Below are 18,753 nucleotides of genomic sequence, written 5' to 3' on the forward strand. Positions count from 1 at the left end.
GGCTATTATCTTCTAAAACACAAAGGAATCTTTACACACCAAGGGAATTATGCTTGAGCATTTACCTTCACACATTTACATTTAAAAGGGCCTTTCATTTGGGTGTTGTGTTGTTTTTTTTTCCCCACTTCTAAAAACTCTGATATGTTTACTGCTCCGTGTTCACAATGCTTAAAAGAAAATTAAAGGTTATTCTGAGAAAAATCCAGACAGTCATTTCTGTGCCTTGTACTACAGAAATCAGACTTTTTTTCTTTCTTTCTTTTTTTTTTTTTCCTGGCAAACAGGGTTTGGGGCTGATTTATAAAGCATCAGTGACATTCAGTGTTCAGCTCAAGAAGTGTAAGCTAATTGCTTGCACATGTTGTGCTCAGCTCTTCACCTTCAAGGCTCTGCAGGGGGATCTGGCCAGGCTTGATTGATGGGCTGAGTTCAGTGGGGTGACATTTAACAAGGCTGTGTCCTGGGTCCTACACCTGGGTCACAACAACCCCCATGAATGCTCCAGGCTTGGCACAGAGTGGCTGGGAAGTGCTCAGCAGAAAGGGACCTGGGGGTGCTGGTTGACATTGGTTGAACATGAGCCAGTGTGTGCCCAGGTGGCCAAGAACACCACCAGCATCCTGGCCTGGATCAGCAATGATTATGGCCCTGGTTTGGGCCCATTGCTCTAAGGACATTGAGAGGCTTGTGCAGGTCCAGAGAAGGGCAATGAAACTGGTGAAGGGTCTGGAGAACAGCGCTGGTGAGGAGCAGCTGAAAGGAACTGGGGTTGTTCAGCCTGGAGAAGAGGAGTCTGAGGGGAGACCCCATTGCTCTCTACAACTCCCTGAAAGGAGGTTGGAGCCAGGTGGGGGTTGGTCTCTTTTACCTATTATCAGATGATAGGATGAGAGGAAAGGGCTTGAAATTATGCCAGAGGAGGTTTAGGTTGGACACGAGACACGAGGAACAATTTCTTTCCTACAGGAGTGATCAGGCATTGGAACAGGCTGCCCAGGGAGGTGGTGGAGTCACCATCCCTGGAGGTGGTGAAGAAATGTATGGATATGGCACTTGGGGGCATGGTTTAATGGCCATGGTGGTGTTAGGGTGATGGTTGGACTCAAACTTAGAGGTCTCTTCTAGCCAAAGCAGTTCCAGGATTTTATAGCTCACTGCCTCAGGGCTTTTTGGCTGTTTCACCTGGTGCTGTAAAGCCTCAACACCTTGCTTTGCTAGCTGACCACAGAGATCCAGACACATCTACCCATGGTGTTTCTAACAGAACTTCCCTGGTTGTGTCCTCCTAGGCTGTGGATGTTCTCCTGCAGCACGGAGCTTACGTCAATGTTCAGGATGCAGTTTTCTTCACCCCCTTGCATATTGCTGCCTACTATGGCCATGAGCAGGTAACTACACAGGAGCTTTGGGAAGCTGAGGAGTGCAACACCAAGGCAGCTGTGTAGGCTGAGTGTTGGATATCATGGAATCACAGTATGGTTTGGGTTGGAAGGGACCTTAAAAATCATCTAGTTCCCACCCCCCTGCCGTGGGCAGGGACATCTCCCACCAGCACAGGTTGCTCAAAGCCTCATCCAACCTGGCCTTGAGCACCTCCAGGGAGGGCACATCCATAACCTCCCTGGGCAATGTGTTCCAGTGTCTCACCACCCTCACTGGAAAGAATTTCAGGACGAGGGTGGTGGGACTCTACAATAGGCTGCCCAAGAAGGTTGTGGAAGCCTCCTCCCTGAGGGTCTTCAAGGCTAGGCTGGATGAGGCCTTCAGCAGCCAAGTCTACTTGAGAGGCATCCCTGCCCATGGTGGGGAGGTTGGGGTAGATCTCTGAGATCCTTTCCAACCTAAGCCCTTCTCTGAATTTCTTCCTAATGTCTCATCTAAATCCACCTTCTTCCAGTTCCAATCCTTCAGCCCTCATCCTGGCACTCCATGCCTTTATACAAAGTCCCTCTCCAGCCATCAAACTCCCCTTTTTCAATTTCACACCTTTCAGATAGAAATGGCCGTGTAGAAAGCAAGGTTGTCCATAGGGTTCCTGTGCACATAGCAGTCCAGCTGTGCTTGCTTCAGTCACACAGCTCAGGGGCTCAGTGAAACTCAGCTCCTGACCAAAGCTGTCACTGAACCTCTCAACCCTGTTACTGAAGTACAGCTGGCAGATGGACAGCCTCACAGTACAGTCCTTTGCCCTGTGCAGCTCTTTGATGTGAAATAGGATGAGGGCTCCATTTGCACTCACACAAGTCATTCCCTGTACCTTTCCTGGGCTAAAAGCCTATCTTCTGGGGAATTTTCAAGTTTCAAAGGATGACCTCTTGTTGGAGTGTATTTTTCACTCCAGTGACAGGCTGCTTCAAGTTCACTGAGGAGTTGTGGGAGCAGCTTTAGAAAGAAGTGAGTCTGGATGCTTCTGTAGCTGGGTGATAGCAAGAGTGGGAGCCAAGCAGATGCTCCTGAGATGCTGCCTTCCATACATGTGTAGCACACCCAGTATCATCAAGAGCCTCCTGGTGTGTTGGGCTGAGGGATTCATTTGCTTGTTTGCCATAAGCCAGCTCTGAGCAAATCAAATCACAGAATGATTTGGGTTGGGAGGGACCTTAAAGATCATCTAGTTCCAAGCCCCTACCGAGGGCAGGGACACCTCCCACTAGAAGATGATAAAATGGATCCCTTTGGAAACTAGAGGAAACACCAGAAACAGGAATCAGTTTGGGTTGAGGGCTGATCTGTTGAGGGCAGGATCCTTTTGCCCTCCCTGGACAAAAGGACCTGGGAGTCCTGGTGGACAACAGGATGACCATGAGCCAGCACAGTGGCCTTGTGGGAAGTCTCATGAAATGATGCTGAAAGCTCAGGTAGTGCCTGGTGATAAGAGACCCTGATCAGGAGGGCAGCATGCTCTGGCACTGTGGGCTTCGAGGGCATTTGCTACTGGTCAGTTAAATCCCTCTGCCTTGCATCCAGCCTTTTCCCACAGGTCACATTTGGGGATGAAGGAGGCCTTGCTTCTGAGAATTCTTACATTTCTAGAAATATGTTACCTTAAAACTCAGTTTTCTGTTGAATCTCCCTGCTTGGCCCTTCAAGAAGTGCTCCCACCCAGCATTACCCAAAGCAATATTCCATCTGACTTTGTCTGCTCTGTTTTCATCTGATGTTTTTAACCCTGATGAAACCTTTAGGTAACCCACCTCCTACTGAAGTTTGGAGCTGATGTGAATGCAAGTGGTGAAGTTGGAGACAGACCACTCCATCTGGCTGCTGCCAAAGGCTTCCTCAACATTACAAAGCTCTTGATGGAAGAGGGGAGCAAAGCTGATGGTGAGAAAAGATATTAAAAAAATAATAATCCACTGTAACATTTTATTTTCTCTTGGAGTCAGGCCTTGAATCTTAAATTTTAGCTTCCTGACGTATTCTGTGTGTTCATGAATCATCTCTGGGCAACTGGAAAAGAAAATAGCAGTTGGAGAACTTTCTTCTGCTCTTGAGAGTCCTTGGTTTGTCACCCCATGTGCATTCTTTCTCTTAAGTTAGAGGTGAAAAACAGCAGCAGAAAATGGGGAGATCGTGGATTCCCCCTCCCTAGAGATGGATGGAGCTTTGAGCAACCTGGTCTGGTGGAAAATGTCCCTGCCCAGAGCAGGGGGTTGGAGCCAGGTGATGATCAGGGGTCCCTTTCAACCCAAAGCGTTCTGTAAGTCCCCTTTGCTAGGTTTTACCAGCACAGATTTACCATGTTCTCTGTGAATCTCACCTCCAGCACACATCCTGCTCAGGCAGGAACAAGTGTGGAGGCAAAGAGCACATCTCAGAGCTGGGAGTGCTTTTTCCAGCAGTGAGCTCTTGATGTGTCAGCTGTGGTGTGCACAGAACTGAGGTAATTATAATGAAAAGGGGGGGAAAGAGGAGATGTTCACTCACCACATCAAGGCAGGAAGAGGTTCACAGCCAGTTTATTCCATAAGGAAAAGAATCTGGGACATCATTTCAGATTCTTTTCTTTAAAATCAGAATCTTCAGCACTGGTAAAAAGAAAAAGAAGACTGGAAGCAGGAAGTCTTCTGCTCAAAGCAGCATGCTTTGAAACTTGGTATGAATACAGCAGCAGAGAAATGACTCTTAAATGTCCAGGAATGGAAGTAATTGGTGAAATAAGCTGAGGAGATGTTGGCAGTGTTCTGTGCTGAACAGTAATTGGTGTCATAAACCTGAGCTGCTGCTTTGAACATCACCTGACTGACTCATGGTTGGGCTCTGGGGCCATGGCAACTGCAGGGAAACAGTGGCCACCAAATCAGCCTGAAAAGGTCAGAACGCTGCTGAAACACTGTGATGCTTGCAGCCTGATGACAGGCAAAGTTCTCCAACCTGACCACAAGATATGTAAGAAAAACATCCAAATTGTGCTGCCCATGCCTCCATCACCTCCAGTGCTCACAGTTTGCACAGGCAAGTACACAAACCCAGCGTGTTCCAGCGTGCTCCAGATGCTAACCTCATCGTTTGTTGGTACATGTGAAAAATGAGAAATTCTGCCAAGTCAGTTCTCTCTGTTTTCAGGAATCACAGAAGGTCTTTGAAGTGCATTTCTTGAGGTATGGATCTAGGGCAGTGGTGTAGTCCCCAGCCCTGGAGCAGTTTCAAAGCCATGGAGTTGTGGTGATGAGGGACATGGTTTAGTGGTGAACTTGCAGTGCTGGGTTATGGGCAGGATGATCTCAAAGGTCTTTCCCAACCTGAACAAGCCTATGATCAGATCCCTTGGAGCTCCAAATTCCTGTTGAGATCATTACAATATCCCAAAGACCAGCAGCTGTCACTTAATTTGCCTAAAGTACCTGAGGTCTTCACAGACTGCATTTCTCATTTCTGCTTTAACAACTTCTACCTTCTTCTTTCTCTTTTTTTTTTTCACACCTTCCAAACTCCTCAAGATTTTCTTTGCATTACTGAGTCGAGATGATTATCAACTTGCATTATTTATTCTGTCAGGAAATTCAGTTTCCTAGTTTAGAATATCCAAGTGATAGAATGCAGCAATAACTGGGGTGTGAAGTATCACTTCAGAATTTTTGAATCATTCCTGCAAGCTGGTAGATTTTGGTGTTTTTTGGCTTTGTTTTTTTTTTCCCTCTAGGATAATTGTAATACAATTGAGGAGAAGGAGTTTGTGACAAGGACAAACCATCAGTGTAGCTAAATAGCCACTCTCTTACCTTGTTTCATCAGACTGACTCCTTCTCATAGATTCAGAATGGTTTGGGTTGGAAGAGACCTTAAAGATCATCTAGTTCCAACCCTCCCAACCATGGGAAGGGACACCTCCCACTAAACCAGGCTGCTCAAGGCTTCATACAGCCTGGCCCTGAACACCTCCAGGGAGGGGGCATTCACAACCTCCCTGGGCAACCTTTTCCAGTGTCTCACCACCCTCCCTGGGAAGAATTTCTTCCTAATATCCAGTGTAAATCTCCAGCTTAAAACCATGGCTCCTTATCTTATCATTAGAAGCCTTTTTGTCTCCTTCTTGCTTTTCTTACAGCTCCACCATACTCATGCCCATACCCAACACTTCTCTGTATAGTTTCTGCAAATGGATATTGAGCAAGCCATGTTAGACCCAGATGATTTGCTGGTTTTAGCAGTTGCCTGGTTGTGATTTTGCCCTTGCAAGGTGTGTAGTCAAGCTGTGAGCCCTTTAGGTGTTCATCAGGGTGCATGTCTGGGTCTCAGGAGGGCTGGTTTCTAGACTGAAGTCCAGGTCACCTTGTTTTGCTTGTCGTTTCTCAATCCCAACTGCTGCTTACATGGAGGAAGGTGAACTTGATGATTTGAACTAAAGAGTTGTGGCTTTCTCCTCTTCTTTTGTTACCAGCTGGCTGGCTAGTATGGCCACATTTCTGCTGGTGTCTCAAGGCTCAAGCAGAAAAAGCAATGGGTGATTGAAAGGTGGGCTCTGATTCTTTGCAGTCAGGGAGGCCCTGAAAATAATTGCATCTGCAGTGCTGGATTGTAGGAGTAGGACTTCTGGTGTAGACCTTTGCATGACTTCAAAACCTGTTCCTTTCAAAATGGAAGGAAAAAGAAAAGTCATATATGGAAAGCTGGTTTAGAGCCTGATGGGGTAGCTCAAGCAGAACATCTACAAACAGAACTGGTTGGTAGCCAGGAAACAAACATTTCCTTTGCTTCACATGAGCTGAATGCTACTTATTATTATTCATCCAACTGGTGGTCCTGGAGGTTTCTTGCAGGCTCTGTGTGATATAAAATTAATTCTTTGTCTTGATCGTTCCTGTGGTCTCTTAATAAAATCTGTTTGCTTTCAGGACAGCTGAAAGAGCTGCACAGAGCTCTAGGTCCTAATTTTGGGGGCACCTTTAAAAATGGCTGTCACCTCTGCCAAAAACAATCCATTCCAGCTTTAAAACCAGTGTTTGGTGTTAAAAATCCAGGCACATTCAGGCACACTTCTCAGAATACTCAACAGTTTTCACTCCCTAGGACTTGGGCAGTTTCCCTGTTTTGAAACAGACTTGCAGTGTTTTTCTTCTCCTTTTACTGGCTGTTATGGTTTCTCCTGTAACTGGCTACCTCCAGAATGTCTCAGTTCTCAGAATCATTTCTGCAGGGCTCCGTTCTGTTCCAGACAAGAACTTGGCATTTGCCCATTTCCCCTTGTAAGGCAACCTCAGTTTTCAGTCCCTGACTGCCATGCCAGCTGTACTCTGTGTCCTCCATTTAACATAAAAATACTTTAAATCCTCAGTTTGGAGAGCTCCCCTGGGCTCTTCCTTAGTCATTCCCGCTTCAATGGGATGTCCTGCTTGCTGTATCTCTCCTCTAGAGTACTTCTCGTGGATATTTTTGGTTTGATGCTGAACTGCTCCTTCATTTTCATAGAATCATAGAATCAACCAGGTTGGAAAAGATCTCAGAGATCATCAAGTCCAACCTATCCCCCAGCACCTAACCAAACCATGGCATCAAGTGTCACATCCAATCCTTTTTGAACACCTCTGGGGATGGTGACTCCACCACCTCCCTGGGCAGCACGTTCCAATGGCAGATGACAGAATCACAGAATCAATAAGGTTGGAAGAGACCTCAAGGATCATCAAAGTCCAACCTGTCACCCTACACCTCATGACCACTAAAGCATGGCACCAAGTGCCACATCCAATCCCCTCTTGAACATCTCCAGGGATGGTGACTCCACCACCTCCCTGGGCAGCACATTCCAATGGCCTAACCACTCTCTCTGTGAAGAACTTTCTCCTCACCTCCAGCCTAAACCTCCCCTGGCACAGCTTGAGACTGTGTCCTCTTGTTCTGCTGCTGGTTGCCTGGGAGTAGAGACCAACCCCCTCCTGGCTACAACCTCCCTTCAGGTAGTTGTAGACAGCAATGAGGTCAGCCCTGAGCCTCCTCTTCTCCAGGCTAAACACCCCCAGCTCCCTCAGCCTCTCCTCATAGGGCTTGTGCTCAAGGCCTCTCCCCAGCCTCGTTGCCCTTCTCTGGACATGCTCCAGCAAGTCTCTCAATTCTTTCCTAAACTGAGGAGCCCAGAACTGGACACAGTACTCAAGGTGTGGCCTAACCAGTGCTGTGTACAGGGGTACAATGACCTCCCTGCTCCTGCTGGCCACACTATTCCTGATGCAGGCCAGGATGCCATTGGCTCTCTTGGCCACCTGGGCACACTGCTGGCTCATGTTCAGCTGCTGTCAACCAGCACCCCCAGGTCCCTTTCTGCCTGGCTGCTCTCCAGCCACCCCGAGCCCAGCCTGCATGGGGTTGTTGTAGCCAAAGTGCAGCACCCAGCACTTGGACTTGTTGAATGCCATCATTTTAGGAGAGTTTATCCCTTGTGTTTCATTTAAACATCCAAAAGCCCTCAATCAAAACAAACCCCCTCATCCCACACTGTAGTTGCACATCCTCCCAGAGGTGAGGGAAGTGAAGTATCTGACATCATTCCCAACTGCACAAACAAGGCAGAAGATGTTTCCTTCCTTGCTCCTTGCACCTTACCCCCTGTTGTGCTGTGGAAACCCTGAGACCCCTGATGTCCTCCAGGCCACCCCATGGGTACACATCCTAACACTCTGACATTTATTCTAATGAAACTATGACATTTAGTCCCCTCTTATTTATTGCACTTCAGAATGAATCTGTGTCTGGTACTGCACCATAATGAAAAGTTAAGGGTAATGTGTCACATCAATCTATAAATTGGAGAATTATTTTGGAATGGAGAAATAAAACAGTTTTCCTCTCTCCTTTTAATAGAAGGCTTGTGTGAGGTTCCCACTGACCTAGGAAGGTAAGTGGGAGCAGTTAATGAAATTTGCAGGCCACAAATTACAGCAAGTCTTTTTTTTTCTTTTCCTTTCATATTTTTATTTTCATCCTGAAACAGAATTCATTTTTGGAACTGTCACTAGACTTCAGTGAAGTTGTAAGGTCAGCTCATTTTAAAGGGCTGACCATTTCTGTGAGCATTTGGCTTTACCTGAGAAAAGTTTTAAACCAGGGGTTTAATTTCATTGCTCTTTCTACTCCTAGCAAAGACAGAACCTCAGACTGTGTTGGTTTAGCCTTTGTCCCAAGGAGGATCAGCTGCAGGAGGGAATCAGGTGACAATATTAATAGATGAGGGGAGAGCAACTGATGTCATTGACCTGGACCTGAGCAAAGCCTTCCACACTGTCCCACACCACATCCTGGTCTCCAAACTGGTGACACATGGGTTTGATGGGTGGACCACCAGATGGATAAAGAACTGGCTTGATGGCTGCACCCAAAGAGTGGCTGTCAATGGCTCCATGTCCCAGTGGAGGCCAGGGACAAGTGGAGTCCCTCAGGGCTCAGTCCTGGGACCAGGCTTGTTCAACATCTTTGTTAGTGCCATGGACAGAGGCATTGAGTGCACCCTCAGCAAGTTTGCTGCTGACACCAAGCTGTGTGGTGCAGCAGCCAGGCTGGAGGGAAGGGATCCATCCAGAGGGACCTGGACAGGCTGGAGAGGTGGGCACAAGCCAACCTCAGGAGGTTCAACAAGACCAAGGGCAGGGTCCTGCAGCTGGGTGGAGGCAATCCCAAGCAGAAATGCAGGCTGGGCAGGGACTGGCTGGAGAGCAGCCCTGAGGAGAGGGACTTGGGGGTGCTGGGGGATGAGAAGCTCAGCAGGAGCTGTCAGTGTGCACTTGCAGCCCAGAAAGCCAAGCAGAGCCTGGGCTGCATCAGGAGAAGTGTGGCCAGCAGGGCAAGGGAGGGGATTCTCCCCCTCTGCTCAGCTCTGCTGAGACCCCACCTGGAGTACTGCATCCAGTTCTGGAGCCTCTATTCCAAGAGGGATCTGGAGATGCTGGAAGGTGTCCAGAGAAGGGCCACCAGGATGAGCAGAGGGCTGGAGCTCCTCTGCTGTGAGGACAGACTGAGAGAGTTGGGGCTGTTCAGTCTGGAGAAGAGAAGGCTCTGAGGTGACCTTCTTGTGGCCTTGCAGGATCTGAAGGGGGCTCCAAGAAAGCTGGGGAGGGACTTTTTAGGGTCTCAGGGAGTGACAGGACTGGGGGGAATGGAATCAAGCTGGAAGTGGGGAGATTGAGAGTGGAGGTGAGGAAGAAGTTCTTCCCCAGGAGAGTGGTGAGAGCCTGCAATGGGTTGTGCAGGGAGGTGGTTGAGGCCCCAGCCCTGGAGGTGTTTGCAGCCAGGCTGGATGAGGCTCTGGCCAGCCTGCTGTAGTGTGAGGTGTCCCTGGGCATGGCAGGGAGGTTGGAACTGGATGAGCCTTGTGCTCCCTTCCAACCCTGACTGATTCTAGGATTCTAGGATTCTATGATCATTCCTGAGAGATGTTTGTCAAAGTTGTGCAGGAGAGTCTGTGTAGTACAAGTTTGGGTACCTGTAATGACTAATTATTCCTTAGTTGTCTGTTAATTGCTTGTAAATTGTCTCAAAGATCTGGTGCTAGACAGAACTGAGAACAAAGTGTCCTGTGGAGGAGCTGGATCTGACACTTCTAACAGCTGTGGCATCAGGCAGTTGTGGTGGTTGTGTCTTTAAACACAGAAATTCACCAAGATCCATAGAAATACTTGATCTCTTTTACAAATAGATAAAGACCATTTTTTGGGTGTGAAAACAATATTTGTGTGTTTCTGTACCAATGGACAACTTGGCCTATAGTCTTGTCCAACCTCTCCTTTGCTTCCTGCTAGCTAGGTTAAGGAGGAACCATGGAAGGTGTAACCAGACCCACTCCAGGCATGGCTGAAAAAGTTCCCAGGTGCTGCAATGCATCTTCCCAGCCCATAAACAGGCAGAAGGCTCCTGGGCCATGGATATAATCCAGGGTAAATAGCAGTCTCAAATAGTTCCTGCCTGTGAGTCAAGGATATCCAGGGATGGCTTCCCAGTAGATGGGTTGGATGTAACTGCCCTTTGATCATAGAATCCTAGAATCAGTCAGGGTTGGAAGGGACCACAAGGATCATCCAGTTCCAACCCCCTGCCATGCCCAGGGACACCTCACACTACAGCAGGCTGGCCAGAGCCTCATCCAGCCTGGCTGGGATGGGGCCTCAACCACCTCCCTGCACAACCCATTCCAGGCTCTCACCACTCTCCTGGGGAAGAACTTCTTCTTCACCTCCACTCTGAATCTCCCCACTTGCAGATCATGTGCTCTTCTTGGTAGATCCCAGCAAGTATGTGGTTCTTGGCCTCAATGCCAGTGAGGCATTTGGAACATCTCAGAGGGTTGCTCACAGAAATGTCCAGTTGAAAGAAACAGGGCTGTAAATATTTCAGTAGGAGGTTTCACAAAGCCTGGCCACAACACAAAGTGTTACAGAGTCACAGAACAGATCTGGTTGGAAGAAACCTCAAACATCATCCAGACCAGAGTTTGACCCAGCACAGAAGGGTAAGCATTAAATTATGCCCCTAAGTACCAGCTCTACAAGCTGCTTGAATACCCCCAGGGAATCACAGTCTCACAGTATATCAGAGGTTGGAAGGGACCTCAAGAGATCATCAGGTCCAACCCCCTGCCAGAGCAGCAGCACTTAGGGTAGTCTGCACAGGAATGCAGCCAGGGGGGGTTGGAAAGGCTCCAGAGAAGGAGACTCCACAACCCCCCTGGGCAGCCTGCTCCAGGGCTCTGGCACCCTCACTGCAAAGAAGTTTCTCCTCATGGTGAGCTGAAATCTTCTCTGTTCAACTTTGAACCCATTGTTCCTTGTCCTATCCCTGTGACCCACCCAAAAGAGCCTGGCCCCCTCCCCTTGACACCCACCCCTCACACATTGAGAGACATTGATCAGATCCCCTCTCAGCCTTCTCTTCTCCACACTAAACAGCCCCAGGGCTCTCAGGCTCTCTTCCCAGGGGAGATGCTCAAGTCCCCTAAGCATCCTCCTGGCTCTAATGGTGACTCCAGCATTGTCCTTGGGCAGCCCACCCAGAGCAGTCCTGTATCCCATTCTCCCTTTGGTCTTTCCCTGGTGCCCTGGCAGTGAACGCTCAGGACAACGAGGATCACGTTCCGCTGCACTTCTGCTCTCGCTTTGGCCACCACGAAATTGTGAAGTTCTTACTGCAGAGCGGCTTCGAGGTCCAGCCCCACGTGGTGAACATCTATGGAGACACCCCTCTACATCTGTGAGTGACCAGGGCAGCTCTGGCTTGCAGGGGTCGGGCCTGCTGAGGGAGCTGATGTTATCAATGCCCTCTCTGTTGGCTTCATCTCCAGGGCGTGCTACAATGGGAAGCTTGAAGTCGTCAAGGAAATCATTCAGCTGTCAGGCACAGAAAGTCTCACCAAAGAAAACATATTCAGTGAAACAGCTTTCCACAGGTGAGAGGCTTGGAACTCTTTATGCACAGAATCCCTCTTATACCTGTCTCCCAACAGCCAGATGAGGAACAAAGCAAGCAGTGAGCTCACCGTGAGTGCTAAAGTTGTAGTTTGAGATCTAGGAGAAGACATGAAGAGGTAGAGTCATAGAATCCCAGAATGCCAGGTTGGAAGGGACCCCAAGGATCACTTGGACCAACCTTTCTAGGTGATAGTGCAGTTGAAATGAGATGACCCAACCTGCTGTCAAGCTGAGTCTTCAAACTGACCAATGTAGGGGAATCCACCATTTCCTTTGGGAGATGACTCCAATGTCAAACTGTTCTCATGGGGAAACATTTTCTTCTGGAGTCCACTGGGAATCTCCCCAGCAGTAACTTTGTCTTTTCCATGGGACTCCTTGTAAAAAGGGAGTCTGTATCCTCCTGGTAGCCACCCTTTATGTCCTGGTCCATAGTGATGAGGTCTCCCCTGAGCCTTCTCTTCTCAAGGCTGAACAAACCCAGCTCTGTCAGCTGCTAGAACCTGACAGTGAAGGGGGAGAGAGCCAGTAAGTGACAGGTAGGAAAGGCATCAGGCTCAACATATGAATGGATAATGGTTACCTCTTTCTGTCCCATTTGGAAGCTGAGCTCAGAGCCTGTTCTGCCCAGGAAGCTGCTGGAGTCTAGACAGTGAAAACTGGAAAGAGGGTGGCAGGGCACAGCCTGGTCATGATGCTGCAGGCCTCTCAAGTGCTACTTCAGAGCAAACCAGACTCCATTAACTTGACATAGCTGTGCAGAATCAGTTCAGGCAACAGTAACAGGTGTTCCTGAAATGCTGGCAATGAACGTTCTTGGGTGGATTAACCTTGCAGGATTCTAAAGATCTCTTCCTACACTTTTATCTAATTCATCACCTTTTTGGCTACCCAAAGTATTTGTCCTTTTCTGGACTACAGCATTCACTTTTCCCTTGATCTTTGCAGTGCCTGCACCTATGGGAAGAACATAGAACTTGTAAAGTATCTTCTTGACCAGAATGTTGTAAGCATCAACCACCAAGGAAGAGACGGACACACAGGTAACATCCTCCTCCTCATTGTGTCTGAGTGCATAGCCCAGCACTAAAAAATGTGGGAGCCCTGCAAGATCAGGATTGCCAGGGAGAATCCCAGGGTAACATGGTGATCAGCATCCAGTTACCTTCAGAGGAGGTCTCTTTTTTTTTTTTTTGGAGATATGTTTGCAGGCAGGTGTGGAAGTGATAAGAGCTGAGTGAGGAGAAGTCAGGCTTGTTAGCTTGTATTTGGGGAATAAAGCTGGATGTAAATCAGTTCCAAAGAGTATTAAGAATTAGGCCCAAGGAGGGTGGTGGAACACTGGAACAGCTTGCTCAGAGAGGTGGTGGAAGCCCCATCCCTGGAGACATTCAAGGTCAGGCTTGATGGGGCTCTGAGCAACCTGATCTAAGTTGGATATGCCACTGCTGCAGGGGGTTTGGATTAAAGGACCTCTACAGGTCCCTTCCAACACAATGTGTTCTAAGATTGTTCTGCTGAGGCTGGACATAGAGGAGACTGTCTGGAGGGCTGCACACCTCCATGTGCCACAATTAAAAGCTCCACATTTGCTTTTCCTTGCACACAGAGCTGTGAAACATGATTTGAAGGTGGTGGAGCAAAGGCTGGCATGGTAGAGCAGCAACAGATGGGGTTTTGAGGTGTTAGGAGTTTATTGCCACCCCTTGCCTGTGCTGTCTTTCGGGCTGTGTACTCCTTACTGATGGAGTCAAGGTGCTGAGTGCTGTCTCAGTGTTGTGGCAGCCTTGCTGACCTCACTGTTCTCATCTTCTAGGGCTGCACTGTGCCTGCTACCATGGCCACATTCGACTGGTGCAGTTTCTGCTGGATAACGGAGCCGACATGAATCTGGTAGCTTGTGATCCCAGCAGGTCCAGTGGAGAAAAGGATGAGCAGACCTGTTTGATGTGGGCTTATGAGAAAGGTATTTCCATTTTCTGGTTTCTGCTGCAAAATCCATAGGGGAAGCACAAGAAGTAGGTAACTGCAAAATAACCTCTGAATCCCTACAGACTGAGAGCTGCTCTCCAGCTCCTGGCACGCAGGGTTATAAAAAGCAGCTTTTTTTACTGAGCCTTTCAGGTGGGATCAGGTTAATTTGACACAAACTGAAGGACAGGAATGCTTGTGTGCTGTTAAAACAGAAACCAGCCTGTTCAGGCATTCCCCTTTGGTGTGAGCATGAGCTTTATCACTGAGGAGGCATCACAAAGAGCAATGAACCATGGTCAGGAATCTTAAATTCTTGCAAAAATGAACTAAAGCAAGGCATTTCCCAAGGTTCCCATCATGCTGTCCTGCATGTACAGCAGCACAGCAGTTTTCTGTCCTGGTTGGATTCCATGACACCTGGAACACTTCCCCTCCTCCAAGGACATTGCTGTACCATGTATTATCAGAATGAAGTACAGTGAAAGTACAGATTTCCAAGGGCCTGGCAAAAACCTGATCTTGGCAAAATACTTGGAACAGGTTGCCCAAGGAGGTTGTGGATGCCCCATCTCTGGAGGTGTTCAAGGACAGGTTGGATGAGATCTTGAGCAGCCTGCTCTAGTGGCAGGGGATCTGGAACGAGATGATCATAGAATCATAGAATCCTAGAATCAGTCAGGGTTGGAAGGGACCACAAGGATCATCCAGTTCCAACCCCCCTGCCATGCCCAGGGACACCTCACACTACAGCAGGCTGGCCAGAGCCTCATCCAGCCTGGCTGCAAACACCTCCAGGGCTGGGGCCTCAACCACCTCCCTGCACAACCCATTCCAGGCTCTCACCACTCTCCTGGGGAAGAACTTCTTCCTCACCTCCACTCTCAATCTCCCCACTTCCAGCTTGATTCCATTCCCCCCAGTCCTGGCACTCCCTGAGAGCCTAAAAAGTCCCTCCCCAGCTTTCTTGGAGCCCCCTGCAGATCCTGGAAGGCCACAAGAAGGTCACCTCAGAGCCTTCTCTTCTCCACACTGAACAGCCCCAACTCTCTCAGTCTGTCCTCATAGCAGAGCAGCTCCAGCCCTCTGCTCATCCTGGTGGCCCTTCTCTGGACACCTTCCAGCATCTCCAGATCCCTCTTGGAATAGAGGCTCCAGACCTGGATGCAGTACTCCAGGTGGGGTCTCAGCAGAGCTGAGCAGAGGGGGAGAATCCCCTCCCTTGCCCTGCTGGCCACACTTCTCCTGATGCAGCCCAGGCTCTGCTTGGCTTTCTGGGCTGCAAGTGCACATTGACAGCTCCTGCTGAGCTTCTCATCCCCCAGCACCCCCAAGTCCCTCTCCTCAGGGCTGCTCTCCAGCCAGTCCCTGCCTAACCTGTGTTTGTGCTTGGGATTGCCTCGACCCAGCTGCAGGACTCTGCACTTTGTTTATATTCTGTGATTCTGTGAATCAATGAATTAAAAACAAACGAACAAACAAACAAAAAAAAAAAAAAACCAAAAAAAAAAACTGTTGAGTTCCCCTGCAAAGCCTTACATTTCCTCTTCCTTTCTCAGGCCATGATGCCATTGTGACCCTCCTGAAGCACTACAAGAGGCCCCAGGATGACTCACCCTGTAATGAATATTCTCAGCCTGGAGGAGGTATGGTCTGAGCAATCCCCTCCTCCTGTACCCACCAGGCCTGATCCAGGGACTGCAGGAATCTCTGGGAATATTCTCCCAAAGCCAGGGAGCTCTGGATGGGGTCTGTCTGTCACAAAATTAGTGTTATGAGAATCACCATTTCCCAGGTTATGCCAAAAATCTTCCTTTCTCTTAAGAGAGAATTGTCACTTCATTTCACTTACTAGGAAGGAAAGCTGAAAGCTGTGAGATGGAGATCAGTCCCTGGCCATCATTACTCACACCTTTCTACATCCTTACTACCTCCCTCAGACAGTCTCTCTGAGGTTGCTGTGCTGACATTTGGTGTATTGCAATACTCAGACTCCCTCGTGTTTCGGGTATCTGATTCCCCCTGGGGGACAATTAATGGCCCTTTTTGCTACAAAAATACTTGGTTGTGTTGACAAAAGCCAAGAGAGCCAGTGGGATCCTGGGATGGATCAGGAAAGCTGTGTCCAGCAGGGCTAGGGAAGTTCTACCTCTCTACTCTGCCCTGCTGAGACCACCCCTGCAATCCTGTGTCCAGTTTGGGGCTCCCCAGTTCAGGAGAGACAGAGACCTGCTGGAGAGAAGCCAAGGGAGAGCCAGGAGGATGCTTAGGGGACTTGAGCATCTCCCCTGGGAAGAGAGCCTGAGAGCCCTGGGGCTGTTTAGTGTGGAGAAGAGAAGGCTGAGAGGGGATCTGATCAATGTCTCTCAATGTGTGAGGGGTGGGTGTCAAGGGGAGGGGGCCAGGCTCTTTTGGGTGGGTCACAGGGAGAGGACAAGGAACAATGGGTTCAAAGTTGAACAGAGAAGATTTCAGCTCACCATGAGGAGAAACTTCTTTGCAGTGAGGGTGCCAGAGCCCTGGAGCAGGCTGCCCAGGGGGGTTGTGGAGTCTCCTTCTCTGGAGCCTTTCCAACCCCCCTGGCTGCATTCCTGTGCAGACTACCCTAAGTGCTGCTGCTCTGGCAGGGGGTTGGACCTGATGATCTCTTGAGGTCCCTTCCACCCTCTGACATACTATGAGAGTGTGAAGAAGAATATTGATACCAGTGGTTAGATAAGCAGAATGTTGTGCAGTGTGCTGGGAAAGCTGCCTACATAGGAGGGGAACATCTTCCATGCTGGGGCTCGTCCAGGCCATGGACTCCTCTTGCTGTGGAACCAGGAGGAACCCTACAGTCAGAAGCTGCTCACTCCCTACACAGTGTGACCAGTCCCAGGTTTATGTGCAGCACATCTCAAGTGTGCAAGATCCTTAGGGGATGCAGGTGTTGGAAATGTATTTTGGCAAGCAATTAACACATCCAGACAGATGCTTTAAAGCTGGTTGTTTACAGAGCTCAGCTCCCAGTCAAGCAGAACAACAAGAGATGACATTTCTGGTACCTGGAGAAAGCTGAGGTCTTCCAGAAACTTTAGTGGGTGAATACCAGGCTGCCCAGGGAGGCTGTGGAGTCTCCCTCTCTGGAGATGCTCAGAACTCGCCTGGATGCATTCCTGTGTAATCTGGTGCAGGTGATCCTGCTCTGGCAAGGGGTTTGGACTAGATGATCTTTCAAAGTCCCTTCCAGCTCCTGAAATTCTGTGATTCTGTGAACAAGACAGCAGGATGTGTTCATAGCCTGGAGGGCAGGGCTGAGCTCCTGCACAAAGTCCAGCTTATGCAAACTGACATGACTCCCTTGCAAGGAGGGTGGAGTAAGGTGGCTGGAGAACTGCTCAGCAGAAAAGAACCTGGGGGTGCTGGTTGACATTGGCTGAACCTGAGCCAGCATGTGCCCAGGTGGCCAAGAAGGCCACCAGCATCCTAGCATGGATCAGCAATGGTGTGGCCAGCAGGAGTAGGGAAGTGATTGTGCCCCTGTGCTGGGCACTGGTGAGGCCACACCTTGAATCCTGGGTTCAGTTTTGGGCCCCTTAGTCCAAGGAGGACATTGAGGGGCTGGAGCAGCTCCAGAGAGGGGCAATGAAGTTGGTGAAGGGTCTGGAGAACAGGTCCAGTGAGGACCAGCTGAGGGAAGTGAGGTTGTTGAGTCTGGAAAAAAGGAGGCTGAGGGGAAACCTTCTGGTTCTCTACAACTCCCTGACAGGGGGTTGGAGCCAAATGGGGGTTGGTCTCTTCTCCTAGTATCAGGTGATAGGGAAGAGGAAATGGCCTGAAACTGTGCCAGGGGAGGTTTCTATTGGACATGAGGAACAATTTCCTTCCTGAAAAGAGTGGTCAGGCAGTGGCACAGGCTGCCCAGGGAAGTGGTGGAGTCACCATCCCTGGAGGTCATGGCACTTGGGGACTTGGTTTAATTGCCATGGTGGTGTTGCACTGGCAGTTGAACTCAATGATTTTAAAGGTCTTTTCCAATGATTCTGTGAACATTGATCTGTCATTGTCTTTCAGACGGCTCCTATGTGTCTGTCCCATCCCCTCTGGGAAAGATCAAAAGCATGACTAAAGGTATTGCTGATGGCAAGGGGGGGAAATGGAACTCTCATGGTCCTTTAGCCAAGGTGTTTGTCAGCCTGAACGTGTTAGGGGAGATCCAACACTCCTGGAATTCCTTGTTCAGCAATGTAACCACAGGCACAAGCAGAAGTTGCATCTCCCTAGGATTCTTTGGGAAGAAACATCCTTAGCTCTGTGGCTAAACATCATGGTCATTCCTGCATTTATCTGGCTTTCATTTACCTTAAAAAAAAACAGATTTATTTCTATTTCTTTGGAGTAAAGGATGTGATTGTGAATTAGTGCTGATGAAATCACATGTACCCATGAAGTCAAACAAACATTCTGCTGAATTCCATGAATTCCACTGTTAAAAATGCCTGGATTAGCTTTACCAGAAAGATTCTGTCCCAAAATACCCTGTGTTAATCTGAACCACATTTAGATCAAACATTCAGCTGAACACTTGTACTTTGAAATATCCAAATTTTTGTGTGCTTTCAGCTTTCCCCTTCAAATATTCACTCTGGATAGGATCCAATCCTTACATCCCTAACACAGACTTGAAGTGATGCATTTGGGCAAAAATCCAATGAACTTGGTGGCAATAAATCCAAAAGATCCACAAGGTAGAGACGTTTGACAACTAAATTAAGTGGCAGAACTTAGACCCAACATGTCAGTGCAGCTTAGTCCTGTGCTAGCATCCCCACATTACTCAGCAGCACACAAAAAAGAAAGGAATTCTTTCTCCAAATAACAAATGTTACCTCATTTGGGCAGAACATGC

General features: G+C 48.7%; 1 protein-coding gene across 1 annotated transcript in view; it reads left to right on the plus strand.

Annotated features, from left to right (window-relative positions):
* Nucleotides 1-18,753, plus strand: part of TNNI3K (TNNI3 interacting kinase) — a 79,488-nt gene that overhangs the window by 23,787 nt on the left and 36,948 nt on the right. The window contains exons 6-13 of the mRNA XM_054383950.1: nt 1,293-1,391; nt 3,189-3,327; nt 11,532-11,676; nt 11,768-11,872; nt 12,843-12,937; nt 13,711-13,860; nt 15,425-15,511; nt 17,919-17,975. Of these exons, the coding sequence (XP_054239925.1) occupies nt 1,293-1,391; nt 3,189-3,327; nt 11,532-11,676; nt 11,768-11,872; nt 12,843-12,937; nt 13,711-13,860; nt 15,425-15,511; nt 17,919-17,975 (877 nt within the window). The remainder of the gene's footprint in view (nt 1-1,292; nt 1,392-3,188; nt 3,328-11,531; nt 11,677-11,767; nt 11,873-12,842; nt 12,938-13,710; nt 13,861-15,424; nt 15,512-17,918; nt 17,976-18,753) is intronic.

The sequence above is a fragment of the Indicator indicator genome, chromosome 10, assembly GCF_027791375.1.
Source record: "Indicator indicator isolate 239-I01 chromosome 10, UM_Iind_1.1, whole genome shotgun sequence".
Classification (NCBI taxonomy): Eukaryota; Metazoa; Chordata; class Aves; order Piciformes; family Indicatoridae; genus Indicator; species Indicator indicator.